The 19,688-nt window shown below is 37.3% G+C and overlaps 1 protein-coding gene across 6 annotated transcripts in view; it reads right to left on the bottom strand.

Moving 5' to 3' along the window:
• LOC121327775 (paraspeckle component 1-like) overlaps nt 1–18,588 on the bottom strand; it is a 57,659-nt gene extending 39,071 nt beyond the window's left edge. For 2 of the 6 annotated variants that reach the window (XM_041271976.1, XM_041271973.1), the window contains exons 1-6: nt 18,051–18,584; nt 14,419–14,720; nt 13,229–13,324; nt 7,477–7,673; nt 6,626–6,710; nt 5,449–5,527 (exon numbers count right to left, since the gene is read on the bottom strand). In XM_041271976.1, coding sequence (XP_041127910.1) covers nt 5,449–5,527; nt 6,626–6,710; nt 7,477–7,673; nt 13,229–13,324; nt 14,419–14,720; nt 18,051–18,398 — 1,107 coding nt within the window. In that variant the 5' untranslated portion in view covers nt 18,399–18,584. Of the gene's footprint in view, nt 1–5,448; nt 5,528–6,625; nt 6,711–7,476; nt 7,674–13,228; nt 13,325–14,418; nt 14,721–18,050 lie in introns of all 6 variants that reach the window. The other 4 variants (XM_041271975.1, XM_041271974.1, XM_041271977.1 and 1 more) reach the window with 4 other exon arrangements.
• Between the last annotated feature and the right edge of the window lie 1,100 nt (nt 18,589–19,688).

Below are 19,688 nucleotides of genomic sequence, written 5' to 3'. Positions count from 1 at the left end.
AATGAATCTTAGTTAAGAGAATCATTGCATATAGCTGTGCACCAAATTTAAAGACATTGGTGTTTATTAATTTGATCTAAACAGTGGCAGACTGTACATCAAGGTTTTTTTTTTTTTTTTTTTTAAATCAAACAGCTCTGAAGTTAATTTCTGTTTATAAAAATATGTAAAATGACTGGAAAGGTCCTGTGATTGAAGTGATTTTAAAGTTATTTGGCTCCTCCAATTGAATATTTCCAAATGTAGCTGTGAAAACGTACATTTTTACTGCAAAATAAATTGAGACAATCATAGAATACAGCTGTGTACCAAATGTTAAAACAAGAACTAAAAAGTGCACTTTCTCTGTTCAGAAACCTTAACCCTTTAAGAACCAAGTCTTTTTTAGGGGGATGATCCCCCAGGACCTGGAGTTTTTGGCTGTATTTGACTCTCTTCCTATAAAAATCTTTAAATGTTTTACATAAAAATGTCATGGTAGACCTTAACCAAAGGAAAAAAAGTATTATAAGACCCCTTGTAATTCAAAAAAAAAAAATTATATATATATATATATATATATATATATATATATATATATATATATATATATATATATATATATATATATATATATTTTTTTTTTTTCAGCACTGTATTTAGTATATCTTACTGTTTCTGTATTCTGCTTCGTGTTTTCAAAAAGAAACTTGAGGGACCTTACAATACTTCCTGAAAGTTTTGTTGAAAAACAATGATGTTTTGGGCAAATTACAAGACATTGTTTCACCTCAGTGATTTTTTTTTTTTTTTTTTTTTTTGCTATTTTCCATTTTATCTTTTAAATTCATCAAAAAATGATATATATATATATAAAACTGTCCCTTTCCACAGCAGGACAGGTCAAATCACTACATTAAAATACAACATTTACAGTATGTACAGTACAGAAGGTTTCTACAAGAAGAGAAAGGACAAGCACCTTGCACAATAGAACACTTTGGCTTTGTCATCACATGGTTGAAAATGGGGAAAAAAATCTATTGCTGGTATTTGCTTAGAAGGAGAGTTGTACTTTTGGAATACATACTATGATTGAATTTGGCTGGTCATTCATTCAAAAGTATAACATACCTATTCAATTAGGTCAAGCATGAGAATGGTGTTGAGTAATAAAACACGTGTGCCAATGCACACAGAACGCAGTGTGAATGAAACAAGTGAAACCTATATACAGACTTAAGATTTTTGCATTATTTGCTTCGCCTGCCTTGTGCATTAATTATTTGTTTTTTCCACTCCGCTGAGGCAAGCAAGCTAACTTCACTCCAGTGAAACTAAGCAGGGAAGGTGCAAAGACTTGGGTTTATGTTGATCTTAATCATTCTGTCCTTTAGAATGATATTTTATGAAACCGTTTTCCAAACAGGTCCTCTGTCTTTATGACCTTTCGGTTATAGAATGAAAAGATAAAAAAAAAAAGGTTATGCAAAGCATTATAAATATTAGTAATAATTCAATACAATTCCTGATGTTGAACAGAACCACCCCAGTATCAACATGACTACTGTACAAACCACTGTAACTGTAGTCAGTACAGTATTTGCAGTAGTCTTTACAGCTCAGTGGTTTGTAGGTCTGATACATTCAACTGTAGAACAGTAATGCATGTACTACTGTAATAACCAAGCACTGCAGCTTTCACAGATTTAATTTGTTGTCCTGAAGGAGTAGATATTTAGTATTTATATCACAAATCACCTGAAGGTTTCCTCAAACATTGTGCCTTGTATTTTGACCATGCGGCCAGTTCATTCTACTAGACAAACAACCCTATAAAAAACAATTTAACATTAATGCGTAGGGCCGTTTAAAAAGTTTGTTGCCAACTTTTGAAAAATATTTTGCTAATGGGTTAAAGGATGCCATCCATCAAGAGGTGCTGTGTGTCCCTGTAAAAATGCAACAATTACATTTATTACTAGTACTTTGACGCAAATGATTCCCTGTTAATGCTATAACACCAATAGGCATCAACCTTTATGGCCAATGGTTCCTTCCTTACATTGCAGTAATATAGATGATGCCCCAGTTAAAATTTTTTATGCTTTGGCTTGTCGATGATAAAAGTATTTCCTAAATCACAAAACAAATACATGCATTAATCATCTGAAATTGAATCATCTGAGAGTGTCATATACTGTTTGAACAATTTAATACAGGTAGAGAATGTAAAACTACTATAAATACATTGATGTATTAGAAGTTAAGCCTTGCTGATTTACTAATACTGCTAATTTTATGTTTACAAAACAAGAGCTTCAAGTACTGTATTTGTCACAGATGATTGAGTAAGAATGAGTTTGTGAAGTGCTAGCTTTCCACAAATACATTACACACATTTACAAAAGCACACAATCTTGGAACACTAGCTTTTAAAAGCTAGTTTCAAGTTGTAAAGATGTAACTGTACAATTCACATCCTAAATGTAAAATAAAGGTTTACACAGATAATATAAATTAAAATTTGATTTTACATATACAGTTCTGTTAGTTGGAGAACATACTGATTTGAAAAAACAAGTAGAAACTTCTATAAATCACCAACTACACTACAGTGGTAGCCAAAACCAGCTATTAGCGTTGCGATACTGTATATAACGTAAAAATGTTGCAGCTTTGCCATTGTTTTTTCCGACTACAGCAGCACTACATTCGTCCTGCCACCACGTGGCAAAAGAGAGCAAAGAATGCATAAACAAAAGGACTTACGAACACTACACACCAGATGTGATGTAATTTTTTATTAGGCATAAAGATACTTTTGCAGTGACATGACCTTACACAAGAAGCGACACAAAGGCAATGCGAAAGGTTTGAAAACTGCCAGAACTATAAAAAATACAAAAGTATTTACACTTGTCATGACATACGTGCATCAACATATGAAATGAACAGAATAAGTAAGAGAAAAGCAATAGGTAAGCGTATGTAAATAAAACTATAAAGAAACTGACAAACTAAATTAACAAAGCAACCCCACATATGGTAATAAATGCAGCAGTGGCTCTAACAGTGATTATGAATACGAGAGTACTATTCAAGTTAAACATGAATTTTAACAATAGTTCTAAACACAGCACCCCTACACATGTTAAATGCAACTTTTTAATATAGATTATAGCGACTGGATAATTGAATAAACACCCATATAAAAGCACAGAAACAGGACATTCACCGGGAACTAAACATTACACGGCAATGGGTAGATTTCACGGAAATCATGAAATCCATGATAACCAGGAAAAATACAGCCTAAGCCATACTTTCTCTTTTCCTTGCTATCCTGAGCTGTTAATTTATTCTGTACCTTTTAGTGCTGTGGTTCCACTGTGAATCATCTGTGGAAAGTTCTTCTGGTTTCTAGTTGTGCCTATGGAGCCAGTGTAACTGTATTGTTGGTCCACTCCTGATACCACTCAGTTTAATGAGCAGGACTACATTTACTAAAACTCTCTCAAATCAGGAGCATAAGTTGTGATGTCACAATCACCTGTTTCTACAGCCAAAGATGTTCCTCCCCATTGTAAACAAATAGCAACTACACTATTTGCAATTGTACTTAGGTTTGCCACCCCCCTGACTTTCTTCTTCTTTAATTGACCCCTGTTAAGCCATTTGTGTATCTTATGTACAACTGAAAAACTTGTTAGTAAATTGGTTTAAATTTACGTGCAGAACCCAAAAGCGGCATGCAAAACGAGGGTGCAACATTAATAATTGACTAATGTTCATTCAAGTTTCAATTAAAAAATATTTTTTATGCTAGACACACTATTACAATCGCTATTCGTAATGTACTATTAACATTAATAAAGACTAATCACTTATTAAAAATGTTAGACGATTTAAAAGCCCGTGTACTTGTTTCACATCAAAAGCATATAAATTAAACTGTTTTTACTATTATAACTATTGTTATTACGCGATCTGGCCTCATGTATTGATAGGGCGATCAAACAGCTCCATGTTCACCTGGAAAGTGAGACATTTCTGATTTTGCAGACTCCCATCACCCCAATGTGTTTAAAAACATAGGTTAGTTACCTCAACATAGTGTGATGATGGGAGTGTAAAACCTGAACTTTCTCAGCCTGTCTGAGTGAACATGGAGCCACCTGGTCACCCTATTATTGAAACAATTAAATTGAATATCGTACTTGTAATTAGGCCAATGTATTTAATTTGTTAAGCACGGACATATACTTTTAAAAACTAGATTTGAATTTTATGAGTATCGTGGTTGGTATCCTATGGTATGGGCAATGTTTTTTCTTTTTTTTTTTGTAACCATTGTAAGCTACAGAACCAATAAGGTTCAGAAAAATCCAGCACCTATGCTTTTTACAAATGTTTCCCATATTTCCTGAAACAATTTAAATGAGGAAACCAGATGTTTTTGTGCCACCTGGATCAGTACGCTACATAAATAATTCTAGGAACAATACATTTCATACTTTAATATGGGGCAGGGTCAATGCTAGTTCTGTGTAACCAGCAAATTAATTTCATACAATAGTTAAACTAGATAAACAAAACAATACATAACAATTAATTACTGTACTCACTAGTCCTTCTAAATTAATTACTGTACATTGTCAACTTATCACCCTTGGGAAATGCATTGCTGACAAGAAACCCATTCATTTCTTCTCGGTCTTAAATGTGCACACAGCTGGCATAGTAAGTGAAAATAAATGACTGCCGTGTATTTACAAATAAATGCACACAGCCATATCAGAGGAGAGGCAGTGTATTTATTTATTTACTCTGCTTACTGTTGGTGTATGTACCACTTGTAACAACACATTTTTTCACTATTAGGCATCTCTTTAGCAAAAGCACTGCTTAACTTCTTGATCTACCGTAGACATCAGCATATTTGAGCTGTTACCGCAATCGTACAGCACGAAACTTACTTTAACTCAATGCAAGTTATGCACTTTTGGAATTCATGAGCTTCAGCGTGTGACATCCACTGGTAACACTATTTCAGTCATAATCAAGTCAGATAGTGTGCAGAAGATATAGGGCAGATCATAGTGACTTCAGTTTTATCACAGAGAGTACCGTGTCATATTTCAATATTTTTATAGCTGGTTTTGGCTACCACTGTAGATACTTATTTAGAGATAGGTAAATCAAATGGCTTACTGTATTTAATATATATATATCTCCCTAGTCATTGTAACCGCTGACACAACCAGAAACAGAAATCAGAAAACTCAATATGTATGTCTTTTGAACCACTAAGACTTTAGGAAAAACAGCTAAAAGAAAGCCAACGAGACTGTGACTGCACAACATATTACAGTAACGTACTAAGCAATCCTGTCCTAGTGTATTGCCCGCTGCAAACACAAACACCTTCAACGTGTAACGCTGAGAGAAAATTGGTCTTTTACTCACGTTCTCCATAAAATTGGACTTGAAGCCATCTCTCTGCCGCATCATTTCTTCTTCACGTCGTCTTCGTTCTTCCTCATGTCTAACAATGCAACAGACAATATTTTGCCTTTTGCAACCAAAAATGATGCACCAATTTGTCCAAATTGGACCACAACATTCTTTCAACACTGCAGACCTCTAAATTACATTGGGGCATTCCCCAGATCTGTCTGTTTTAGATGTATGTTTTTGTAAAGTTACAAAAGTTTTGTAAAAATCAACTATATTGTTATTATCATAATCCTGGTTCCCTGAAATATAAATGTAACCATTACCGTATGGGTATTTACCTCCTAAAGACCCAAAAACCTGAATAAGATATATCAAAGCTGCTCACAGCATAAAGTGACTGTGCTCACAGATCTCAGCATCATGTTTCATTCAAGCTTGCTGCAATCATGGACGCATCAACCTTAATGGTTACAATTCTAATTTCAGAGAACGAGGATATATATAAAAGCCTGTATATGTCTGAATTCTTGAAAATGGAAAGCCTGCCAATCGGCTTGTTGGACAACAGATGCTACTGCATTCTCATGCAAAAGGTAAGTAAATTATTCTCTTTATCATGTTTTATTTCTATAAAGTAAAAAGCACATTACAACTGTGACTGTAGCAATGTTCTAAAATCACGCTGCTAGGTTTGGATTAGTGTTTTGCACTAATTTAGCAAAAATAGATATAACTGTGCGGATACTTCGAAAACATCATTTTGTATTTTTCACCATTATACATGTACATGTTCTGCTATAATTTTAATTCCATATTATATATATATATATATATATATATATATATATATATATATATATATATATATATATGTTATATATATATTATTATTTACTTTTAATTGAACCTTTTTTCAAGTTCATTGCACTTATTTTGTTGATGTTTAATTGTATAAAACTATCAAAACTGTGTAAGTGCTATTAAAAAAAGATTTAACATACAAATTATTAGAATAGTCTTTGATCAAATCTGTATTTAATTTTTATTTTTATTTTTTTTAATTTAGGAGTGACCAATTATTATCCAATTATGTTTTTTCTCCTCACTGCAGCTAGTCCCCACAGTGCAGATGTTCTGAGGGCATTACGTATTTGAGGGGGAACCAACTCCTCTTAACTCTGCATACCTCATTTCAATCTGCTTGCGCTTCTGAAGTTCTTGGTTTCGCAGTTCTTCCAAACGCCTTAGCTCTTCCTGACGCCTCATAAGATCTATCAAAGACAATCAATAATATACAAACATTTCTATTTACAATATTTACTTTGTACAAAATAGCAAAACATGTAAAATCGATCTATTCCAAACAGTAAGACTGCAAATTAAAATGTTTGGGGTTTTTTTGGAAAAAATTATGCAATTTCTTGACCACCAAAAAACAAAAAGGTTGATGCTAATTTTATAAAAAAACTAATTAGCTTTGGAAAGCAGAAATAAAATATGAAAATATAGTTCCTAAAAGTGATTACTGATAGGTACGAAAATGTACTAATGTTTTGCTTATCCTTTGTTTTGTGTATGTTAACTTTTCTCAGATGTATTGTTTAGTTTCTTTTTGGCCGTTTGAACATTAAAACAATTAGACAACTCCCGAGTAAAATTTCAAAGCGGTATGTAATTTAGTATGTTAAAGTAACATTATTCAGCAAGTTGAATTAGACTTAAGCAAAATTTGTTAATTCTATAGGGTGATGCAAAACTTTTTGCCACAGCTCTTTCTCTATATATTCTTTTCTTTACTTTCATTGTCAACAGATAATGCTTCGACACAGATTAACGTCAAACTCTGTTTATGTCCATTTCTCATTAAAAAAAATGCACAAACAAAACATTAGTAAACTTTCATACCTCTCAATATTCAATTTAAATATTAATATTTGTTTACCAATTTAGCTAGTTAAACAGCCCTATCTACACTATATTTATGATATTTTAACAATTACATTTTGTAGTAAAGGACACAGCAAGTCACATCCTTACCTTGTCTCATTAGCATGAGCTGATGTTCATGACGAGCAGCTTCCATTTCAGCTTCAAGTTTCTCTTTCGCTTCTCGGATATTTCTGTCAACCTGATCACGCTGTTGCTTTTCCATGTCATCAAGGGCCTTCCATCGAGACGAATATTCAAACTCAAATGTACCAGGCTGAGCAAAACGTGGGGGCTGCTCTCTTTCCCTAAAATAAATTGTATTTATTAAAAGAAAGTAGTTTAAATGTAGTTCAGGTCCAATCAGTTTGAACAAAGCAGATGCTTCAAGTAGTAGTGGTACATGTGACTACTAACCAATTACTAGTCACATGTACTAGTAATTGGTTCTGAATATTTGATTGAAAAAATTTAAAAAATGTCCACGTTAGAAAACACACTTAATTCCATTCTGGAGCCCGCAGAAACTTTGACCATTAAGTGCTGTTTAACAACATGAAAAAAATGTATTTTTCAAATACAAGGAACTATAACATTGTGTTAAAACACTACATTTTGAAAACAATAAATCCAAAGCATTTTTGATAAGCCGGCAAGTGAGACCTATGGTGTCCATGTAGGTAAGATCAGACTCAGAAGGCAAAGCTGAACCTATACAGGAACACTAAACCACTCACTTCTCATCCAGCAATCCTAAGCAGCAGATTTTGTCAAGCTACTAAATCCAGGAAATCTTAGCCTTTCTATTTTTTCTGCCTGGTCTCACTGGATGCCTGATCAATAGGGATCATTGAAGGTGAACCAAGCCCAGCAAAACGTGAGTGCACAAAGAAAAAAATGTTGTTTGCATCATTTAGCAATAATTGCGTTATTAATTTATCATTTTCACCAGCGAATAAAGATGTCATAGTGCAGCAGGAGTGAAGACGTATACGGTCCTCTGAAAGGCGAACTATGGGTACTTCTGGTGTGCTGGTCTTCTAGGGATGTGGAAATAGGCGTCCTTCAGGTCCACCGTAGCTGAACCAATCGTCTGGTCCGATGGATTACAAAAGCAATTCCATAGTCAGCATTTTGAACTGGCTCTGACTCAGGTACAGGTTTAATTGTCTGAGGTCAAGGATTGGTCTTAGGCCTCCATCCCACTTTGGCACCAGAAAGTACTTTGAGTAGAATCCGCTGTTGGCGCCTGACAGGTCTACAATGCGATTCGCCCGCTTCTAACAGAGACGCTACCGCCTGAGCCACCACAGCAGCGGCTTGTGGGTTTGTGACAGAAGTCCTTATCACAGGCCGGAAGGGAGGAGGGGAATGTTGGAATTGAAGGGCATAGCCCTGTTTAACAGTGTTGAGCAACTAGGTGCCGTGGTGCTTGTATTCAAGTGTACCAGATGGTTCCTTGAAAAAGGGCCCTGGGCCTGAGGACGGGCCAGACCCCGTGGAGCCTGGAGCCTGGAATATGGGATGCCACTGGTGCCCAGACTGCCATTGCTGCTGTCCTTCCTTGCACACCAGAGGTGGGCATTTGGGGAGAAGACGCACCAACTCCCTGGTGGTCTCTCTTGCGCGAGGGGAGCGCTGTAGAATGTCATCCACCGCAGGACCGAACGTGTGCCCCGGGGTGACACGAGCGTCTAGCAGCGCGACAACCTCCACAACTACCTGTGTAGCTACCAGTGCCGCCAGGTTTCTGCCTACCACCTGCCTACTGAGCTCAGAAAGCCATTGGAGAGTCCTGGATATGCTCATCCAGTTATTTAATGGAGGGACCTAGGTCGGTAAAGGACTTAACCAGGTGCGCCTGGTATGCCACTAGGACACTGATGTAGTTACCCAGTCGTGCTGAAAAGGCACTAGCAGCACACGCCTTCTTTAGAATCACCTCAGTGTCCTGGCATTGCTTGTTTGGGCATACAGCATCTTTTGGACAGCAGGGACAGGTTGGCATTCTGTACCAACAAGGCAATAGAGGCCTCCACTGGTGGAAAGTGGTTCAGCCCCAGTTTCTCTGCATCAAAAACCTTATAAAGTGCATCCTCTACATGTGGGACAGCTGCGGATGTCGCTGAGTGGTCTCAGGACTGCAGCTCAAAACAGGAAGTCTGGACGAGCCACGAGGAGTGGAAGGCTGCTCATCATAGGTAAAGTGCCTCTCAGTGCTGCCAGCCATGGGACCTGCAGGGCTGCCGTCGCTCTCCGCATCAGAGGTATGAGCTCGGCTGACAGCAACGGTTGCTGCAGCGGCGCTATATCAGATTCCCCTTCCTCTTGATATGAGACTCGATCTCCTATCACTTCGGAGGCATCAATGCGTCCAGCACCTCTGGTGATGGGACAGGGGGCACTTGGAACAGAGGGACTGACTGCACTTGGGATGGCAAACGCCCTTGCATCAGCTGCATCAGGATCTCCTGGCGACGCCTTGACAAGTAGCACACTTGTCATAAAAATCTGCGTTAGGCAGCTTAGCCTTGCAAATTCTCTGCACCGACGTATTTTTCTTTTAGGTTTTGTTTAGTTCTATAAAGTTTCCCACCGACACGCACATCCAACTCTCATTACTCCCAACAGCAAACACGCCTCAGACCGGTCTCTTTATAACTCACACATGCTAGTCAATTATCACATTACTGTCTAAGTAATGATTAGGGTCCAACCTAAATTGTGAGAGGCAAGATCGAAAGGGATCGCTTTGCTGTCTGTAAACTGTGGATACCACTGTAGAACTAAAGGTGATCTATGCTTCATGGCTACAAGCAGAACACAACTCGAAAGATTTGATCGTTTTCATCAATGGTTTGGCATTCTGAACAATTAACTCAATTTCAAGTGGCAAGTACGTGTAGCTTAAAGCAAGACTGAAGTGCCCAGTAGTGTGTCAGCTGAAATCCTCATTTCACTTTCAATGAACTCGCTGTATACATTAACATGCTCAGCATGGTATAGAACTGCTTGAAACCATGAATTCCATCGCGTTGGCACTGCTTCTGGACACAGAAGCACTTGATCAGGACTTGTCTACTGTTTTTCTGCAAGAAAAGCTTTAAAAAACACAGTTTGCGAGCTGGGCAGTGTTTTTTTTATTTTTATTGCAGCAACGAATTTGTCAACTTTAGAAAAATGTTATGCCACCGATTGCTAGCTACACTTACAATGTGTGCATTGCATGTTCTAGGCACCGAATTAGGAAGTATACCACGTAGTACTTCATTATATGCCAGAGTACAGCATGTGGCATTGTCGTCACAATCCCTGACACTTTTAAACTCAATAGCAGCGCGAGATCTGACGTGTACCTTACTACTCTAGTTACGGAGGGAAGTCGGGAGTATAAAATCAGTCTATGTTGCAAATTCGCACAGATGATTGTGCATGCCATGAAGTAAAAATCAAGTCCTTAGATTTTGTAACATGCAGATATACCGGTTCTGTGTTTTGCAACGCTGCCCCGGTACACTGCTAGACATTGCAGTAGAAACCTAATATTGCATAATCCGCAATATAGCTAATCAAGTAGGGCCCTAGTAATGATGTAATTCTAATTTGCAACAGGTGTATCTGATGAGAGCTAGGATTCACTGCGCACCATCTTGCTGGAACTGCAGGCTAGCCCCCAGAAAGTTCTGTTTAAGCAAAGACTAAAGTATCTGCTGTTATCTTACCACACAACTTTCATCTTTAAAACAGACTCAGGGGAAATCTAATGTAAATATGACATTGCATAAAATAACATTTATAAAGTTTGAAATGAAGGGGAGAAGTATAAACAGGAGTCTACCTTGCTAGCTTTATTATGGAGAAAAGGTTAAGTGCAAAAAAAACAATGATAATGTATTAAATAGCTGATTTAACTGTGCTACTGAGTTAGTATATGTTTTTTTGGTTTTGTATACATCGTTTAACCAAACTAAAACAATTTTGCTCTTTTCAATAATTAGGAGTAATAATGAAAATGGGGGAATATTAGACCACAGTATTTTGGAAATGGGTACACACAAACAAACAGACATTACCAGAAGTGAGGTTGAGGATGGAGTTGCACTGTTTTAAATGCAACTAAATTATTCAAATGTGTTCTGGATTTCTTGAAAAGGTCAGTGAAAGGATCATTTACACAGGAAAGATATATATTTTTTGTGGTGCTTGTGTATTTTGCAAGTGTTTGTGAAACAGCAATACCAGCATTTTGAGTGTAGGGTTATTGAAATTACAATTGGTCTCTACTAGTATTAAGCTTGCTCAATTTTACATTGGTGATTTTTATTTTGACTAAAACAACTGGGATTTTTGTCCTAAGTATTACATGAGGTGAAAGTTTACGGTGTGCTTTGTAGGAAATATTTGCGATTTATCATTGTTTAGGAAACTAAATACTGCCCAGTTATTGAACCAACGCATATTTGATACATTTTATTGATTTACCGAAATAACGACCTTGTCCTAAGAAAGTTATAGTAAACATGACTTAATTGAGTTATACCCATTTGTATTTACTCAAAAAGAAAACTGTTTATAATGGTACTACCTAGTGCTGCATGTAACGATTATTAATGTAAATCGATTAATCTCTCTATTCTTGCTTCGATTAAATCGATTTGGATAAATACCAACACATCACTCAATAGTTGAGCAAGATGAACCATTAACAGATTTTTTTTGTATCCAGTACAATATATGTCCGAGATGATTGCAATTGCTTTGCTTTTCTATTTCAGCAACAAAAAAATCCAATTGCTAAAGCACCTAAAATAAAAGAATGCTCAGCATAGTATCCTTCTGCAAAAAACTGCCAAGGGCAAATGATGGCATCTAAACAATTCATTGAGCCCATTAAACATAACACAAATGAACTTTAGAAATTTTACAAGCAGAAACTATTTTTAAAGTTGACCACTTCAGAAGACAAAAAACAACTATGCATGTTAATTATTGCTTTGACAATGGAATGACAGAAAAAAAAAATTCTTAGCAGGATGTACTTTAAACAAATAACCAGTTTTGTTTTCAAATCTTAATAGCCCTTTTAAATAATTATTTGTTGAGGAAACTAAAGACATGAATTATATTTTGCGCCTAAGTCAGTCACATGGCAATACAAAGTTGCATTTTTGCTAGTCCACAGTATTTGAGCACAAGAACACCAGCCTATCAACATGTTCTGGGCTAGGCGTGCCCTCTTGAGACTATAGAGCCCGATACTCAAAAGAAACGCTTGAGGACAAAGATCTCGCGTCCGCCATTTCAATAGTTTAGCCGAAGTACTGTACAAAGACTTAGCTGTTGGGGCAGTGCTCCACAGCGGCCAATGTCTGCCAACACTCAAATTTCACACTGCTTTCACAGACCATTCCTGGCACCCACGGCACTCACTCTACATTAAAAGCAGGAATCCTGAGTGAATCCTGTTGCCTTAACGCTGCAAGTAATGTAGCAAAAAAAGAGTGAGAAAAGCCATATACATTGTACTGATTTTGACTTCTGTTTGGATATTGGACTCGAAGTTTTCCATAATTGTCCTGTTGTTGGTGGAATAAAAGGCTTACTCAAAGAAGAGCTAGGTTTTTGTTTTAAATTTATTTGTGTTATTGTTTGAAGAACAACAGTGTGTTCAAAAAGCAGACTAAGTCATCACATTGTTTTCTCAAGTGGACTTCCATCCTGACCTGAGAGTCCACTACCGCGCAATACCAAGTACGGCACATTCTTTGAGGGTGTACGGATGTAAGATATTAACAGAATCATCTAAACAGTTTTTTTAGGCATGTACAGTAAACTGTCAGTAACTAATACTGGAATTACTTACTTATGATACTGTTGTGTTTTCTGCATTAATTTTTCTGGAAGTCCATCTTCATCATCAAATTGCTCCATTGGCTCAACAACTGCAGGACGGGGCGATCTGGAACAATAACATTCAGTCGTACTTAAAGGTAATGTGAAACATTGTTACTGCTATAAATCTAGCACACACTTATAATTAGCAAAGAAACAAGATCACAAAGCATCTCTAGAGGGGTGTCCATCCCACAACACTAGTATTTTTATACAAAGGGTAAACAGCTTTAAATTGTTCAAACTTTTCTTGGCCATATTTTCCTCCACTCTGGTTGAAATACCCTGGGGTTATACTGTAGAGGAGTTCGGTCAAAAGTATGTCACAAGCCACATCCATTTGTCACGAAGCTTGGCATTAACATTTAGTTTAGGTGTTTGAAAATATCGGATTATAGAGATAATGCTGGGGGTGAGGCTCTCTTTCTGTATATCTATCCACCTGTGAACTTCTTATCCAATTGTCATGAAACTTGATAGTAAAATAACAACGATTTTGCTTAAGTTAAAAATATCTGATTCTGGGGAAACATGGATGTGTCCACACAGTACTTCTGTTAATTCAACCCTCTTGTATGTCACTTACATTTTTGCATAAAGCTGGAGAACTGCTTATGAAATTATTAAACTTTTCATTGCTAATTCTACTCTATTTAGCACATACTGGTAATATATCTCATGGTCATACATTTTTTCATCATACCGTTAGCTCTTATTTTGAATTTATAACCGTGGCAGGTGATATATGTTACTGACAACAGATATGTGTTTGTGTGACAACCTGCTTGTGTCTTTCCAGAAAAATTGGACTCTTACAACCTATACTTTGCCAGGACAAGCTAGTTTGTCCACAGCTTACAGCACTCAAGAAATCGCCATGGTTTGCACCAAACAAATATCTACAATTATTCATGGTTTACCCCCAAAAACGTGTGGTTGATGAAATACAGTGCGATTCCCTAGTACTGTAAAATGCCCCAAAAGAAATTCAGCTGTGTCCCAAAGAGTATAGGTTGATTAAATCAACCCTTAGCTGTAGTGCAATTTCCCAGTAAACAAACAAAAAAAAGTATTTATTTTTGTTGTGCACTTATTTGCATGCATGTTTCAATAAAATACAACAGTTCATTACAGAACAATATGGGAATGGGAATTACTCACGTTGTAAGCAAGTATGCTCCCTCTGCACATCTATCCATGGCTTTTCGAGCTGCAGGTTTAGATGCAAATTCTACAAACCCTTTCCCAGTTGGCCTTCCACGGTCATCTACCACGACAATTGCTCGCTCCACAGGACCAAACTGAGAAAAGGCCTGTTCAAGCAGCTCATTGGAAACGACTGGCGACAGATTCCGGACAGTCAAAGCAGCACCATGGGTAGCGAATCGAATACGGAGCGGTCTGTTTTTTACTACAGTTCCATCTAGTGCTGCTTTTGCAATTTCAGCCAAAGTCCTCGTTTCCTGGAAATACAAATGATAAAATGTTCTATTCCAATCCATTTTTGTAAGTAACATTTTGTGAATAGCTTAAAAAAATATTTTGTAAAGAGCATGGTAGTAAACCGTCTAAAGGTGGTAAAAATGCCAATTTTGATGACCAACGTGGCACGTGACCATCCTAGACAAATACCATTATTTTAACGCTCGTTTAAAGTGCTAACCAACAACAATATAAACATAAACATATACACACCACAACAATTTGAATATATTAGGAAAAAAGTTACAAGATCAACAGTATAATATATTCTCTCAAAACGTGATCATGACAATGTACAATAAATTTGCTATGTCTACTTTAAATAACATTCAAAATACATTACCACAGACATCAAATGCCATTATTAACACGGTTACCAAAATCATTCCCACCTTCAGTATTAATTAAAATTATTAAATCAGAGCGGCTTTTGGGATAGAGGCTACAATAGTATTATAATTAGAATTTTCTGCATTTAATTATTCTGCGTTATGTCTCTCATTTTGATATGAATAGATTTTAATTAATTGATTGTAACTGAATTAGTAACTGCTAATTGGTTAACAGTACATAAGTAAATGACCCAGTGTCATTAACATTTACGAAGTCTGTAACCTGATGAAGACACTATAGTGTCAAAATGTGTTGCTTGTTTTACGCTAAAAAATATATGGATATAAACAAAGATTCATTTTAATGGGATACCGAGTATTTCCCCTTTATTGAAAACCGGTCTAACTGTTTATTCCTTTGTGGTAAGCACCTTATCACGATAAACTTTGATTTTATATACAATAGATGGCTTCAACGAGTTAAAGGAAAATAATTCCATCTTGGGTTCCTGCGATACCTTCGGTCTCGTAATTTATAAACTTGCCATTCAAAAAGTCGCGATTTTAATTAACATTAACGTAAGAACAGCGAAAGATATGACCATGCCCAGCTTGAGTAATGAAGATTGCCTGGCTGCTATCGGCATGACTGAAGGCGGCCTGTCTGTGAGCTAAGTTGCCCCGAGAATGAGTTGTCCTGCTTCAGCAATCAGCAGACTAGTCCAGAAAAAACAGGAAACCAGCTCTGTGAGGGACAGGCCACGTCATGGATGGCAGAGAGTCAGCGCACAGGCCCAGGACCGTTATGCTGACTGTTGCGTTGTTAAACTTCTTTAACACAAGAACACCTTTGGTGCAGATTCAGGGCAATGTTAATGCTCATCGATACATTGACGAGGTCTGTGAGGCAACAGTTTTTCCGTTCCTGCAAGCCAATCCGGAAATATTGATTTTCCACAGAGTGCTACGATTACAATTGCACGACTTCAAGAGAACAACATCGAGGTCTTCCCGTGGCCATCCACAGGAGACAACCGCGACCAGTCAACGTTTGCCAGCTGGCTGCAGCTGCACAGGAAGAGTGGCGGAACATCCCACAGCAGTCTATCCACAGGCTGATCAGGTTTATGCGTCAACGCTGCCAGGACTGTGTTAAATCTCAGGGAGGTCATACCAATACTAACTTTGAAATGTTTTAATTTTGATGGTGTGTCACATTTCATACTGAAAACTTATGATTCTTTGATCTGTATTCTTGCACACATTTTCTGTGATTGTTTGATATCTATGCTTAAAATATTTGACTAAATCCATCAGACCCAAGTGTTACGTTTTTTTCTGCATCTACACTTTTTTTTTTTTTTTTATATAAAAAAAAACAGAAGGAAAATAAAAATCGTTATAATTAACAATCCATTAACCTTTACGTGGTTATAGCACACTGCCTTTTGATAGGTGGACGGCTGCACCTCTATTCCACTGCCGACCGTGGACAGGAGCTCCCAGGGGGTGGCGCACAATTCGCCGAGCACCGCTCGGGTGGGGGAGGGCTTAGGTCTGCCAGGATGTCCTCAGCTCACCTCGGCGCAACAGCGACCCCTGTAGTCTGGCCAGGCGTCTGCGGGCTTGCCTGTAAGCTGCCCAGAACTACATTGTCCTCCGACACTGTAGCTCTGAGGTGGCTGCATGGTGAGTCAGCAGTGTGAAAAGAAGAGGGGGGCTGACAGCACACGCTTCGGAGGACAGCATGTGTTCCTCTTCACCGCTCCTGAGTCAGCGTAGGGGTGGTAGCAGTGAGCTGAGCCTAAAAAATAATTAGATCATCTAAATTTGGGAGAAACTACAAAAATTGGCGACTACTAAATTAACAAAAAAGAAAGAAAAAATGGAGATTGATATTATAAAACAAATTAAATGCTTATATACAAGAACCTGTACAATAGTTTATTATTTTAAAATGAAATAGACTGTAAATCTCATGGCAATGTGTTAATATATTAATGTATGTATATGTATTTATTTTTCAGTGAGAGTAGCACACAGAAAGAATATTTCACCCTGCTGCAGCAATGCTCCAGTTAGCCATCATGGGACAATGTTAGATGAGGAAAAATAGCTCTAAAAGATTTTACTGTTTAAATAAAGTATATAATAGAAATAAACAAAAGAAAAAAATAACTAGTTTGTCTTTGCAGAATTTGATGGCGCCTACGGTAAATACTGCCTACATTGGTAAAAAATGCAGAGAAACTTGACAGGATATACAAAAAAATCCTTTAAAAATCTGGAATTCAACAAAAAACTGAAAACTTCAAGAAAAATCAGAATTCCACAAAGCAGCAGTAATAGTTGTCAATAATTAGGATTCAGCTTATATAGAAAGAGTAAAAAAAAAAAGTAAAATAAGAAACATTAGAATTAAAACTACATTTGAGAGTAAGCGATTACAGCCTCCGTCACAAAAGCAAACTGATAAATCAAATTTTGCTACAATGTATCCAGCAAACTCTGATAAAATAACCGTTACACGCACAGGGTAATTTGAGGCATAAAACCCCGGGGAAACAGGGAAAGTTGTTGGAAAATGTGGTACATGCATTATACACCGCTCAAGTACCGTACTTGAAGTGTGTATGCAATACATTTGATAGGCGCTGCGTCAACAAAGAAAAAGACAATGTCAAAAAATATAATATTACAGAAAGGTAGAATGTGCTAAATGTGTTTGAACTACAGTACTAAAAAGCGTAACATTGTGAATTTTACCAAGCTAAAGCAAAGGAACACATTATTTAACAATGCTTTTCTGAGTAACAGTAAGATGAGCTTCAAAATAGGGGGAGGGGTGGGTGTGTGTGTGTTTTTTTTTTTTTTTTTTTTTTTTTTTTTTTACATAATTACACCAATTCCTACTTTGCATAACCAAACTGGAAATGTAAATATATTTTATCTGGAGAATTAAAAAAAAACTGTGCTCACCAGCCGAATGAAGCCAAAGCCACGGTCACGATTGATAAACACCTCGTTTGCTTCACCGTATTTTGCGAATAACTTCTTGAAATCGTCCTCAGTCAGGTCATTTGGTAGGTTACCGACGTAGAGCCGGCAGCGCTGGGTGAATGTCTTCTCGCCGGGCCTCTTGAAGTTCTTCAGGTCCAGGGTTAACCCTACCTCCACGGGGTCGCCGGCGCCCGGCTCTCCCCTCGAAGCCGCGGGCATTGCCTGGTCCTGCTCATCTGGCGAATCGGACTCGCGCTTCTGACTCTTAATTCCTGGAGGCGAGGAGCTGTTGTGGATTTTGACCTGTTTGAGATTTCGGCTAGCCATTTTTTTTCAAGTTTGGAATATTATTCCCCTTTAAAACCCCAATTGGTAAACAGGAATATAATGACGGACAAGCACTACTGCTCTCAGACTGATTGTTCTTCTGGAAAGGATTTTCAAGATGGCGTAAAACAAATTCTCACTGCGGCAGCTAGTGACGTCATCACCAAGCTACACAGCTCCGTGCGATGCTTTTAGTCAACAACAATACAGTAATTTAGTAGAAATTTGGGGATCCAAAATATAATAAAATCCAATTTTTTTTTTTTTTTAGGAAAAAAAAAGCAAATGCCTATGATATGAAACAAACACTGCCAGGTTGTCCCTTGCATAGATTTGTATTCTGTATATCAAATTTGCATCTCCGTGTTATTTATTTTCATCATAAGAACATAAGAACATTTAGGGATAAGGCTGCAGTGACAGTAGGTATGTGATGCAATGTTAATACAGGTAGTATTTCAGCTCTGTCACTTCTTCCGCAAACCATCCTGGCTCTGTTTTATGGTGGTTAACAAGCTGGGATGGGGTGGTTTAGGTAAGTAGCGTGCACACTCCCTCTGTGCATTTGCTTCCTTTGTCATGTGATCCCTCTGTCATCTGACTGAACACAGGTGCCAGTTGCAATGCTTCATGTACTTGCTTCTTCATTAAAGGGAAAAATATAACCAAATACAATACAATAGGTCGTTTTATACCGCCTCTCATAACAGAGTTATCACAACGCGCCAAATCAAAAATGTATGATTTTAACCTACTTTTACAAAATCGAAAGTGCGTCAGCCGAGCGAATAGTCTCAGGGAGCGAATTCCAGTCTAGGATCATGGTTATAAAAAGCTATTCCACTTATAGAGACAAAGCGTAAAGAAGGAACAGAGAGTAGACAAGTTAGAGGAACGACGGGAACTACCCAGAGTGTACGGCTTCACCAGCTCACATATTTAATTAGGGTCAGGTTCCCTACAAGCCTTATAGGTAAGAAGTAGGGCTAAAAAAACAAATTTAAAAAATTTACTAACAGGTAGCCAATGTAAGGAAGCCAAGACAGGGTTCATGTGCTGTCTTTGTTTAATTTGTGTTAGCATACGCGCAGCAGAGTTCTGGAGAAGCTTAAATCCTGAAATGGTAAAACCAGAAAGACCTATAAAGAGAGAATTACAATGATCAATCCTGGAAGAGACAGAAGCGTGAATCAAGATCGCTGCATCTTTTTAAGACAGCATGGGTCTAATTCTATAAATAGTCCTAAACTGAAAATAGATTTTGGCAAACACATGGATGTGAGAGTCAAA

This window comes from Polyodon spathula, chromosome 15 (genome assembly GCF_017654505.1).
Source record: "Polyodon spathula isolate WHYD16114869_AA chromosome 15, ASM1765450v1, whole genome shotgun sequence".
Classification (NCBI taxonomy): Eukaryota; Metazoa; Chordata; class Actinopteri; order Acipenseriformes; family Polyodontidae; genus Polyodon; species Polyodon spathula.
Note: the sequence above shows the minus strand (reverse complement) of the source record. Positions and strands in the feature narration are given on the sequence as shown.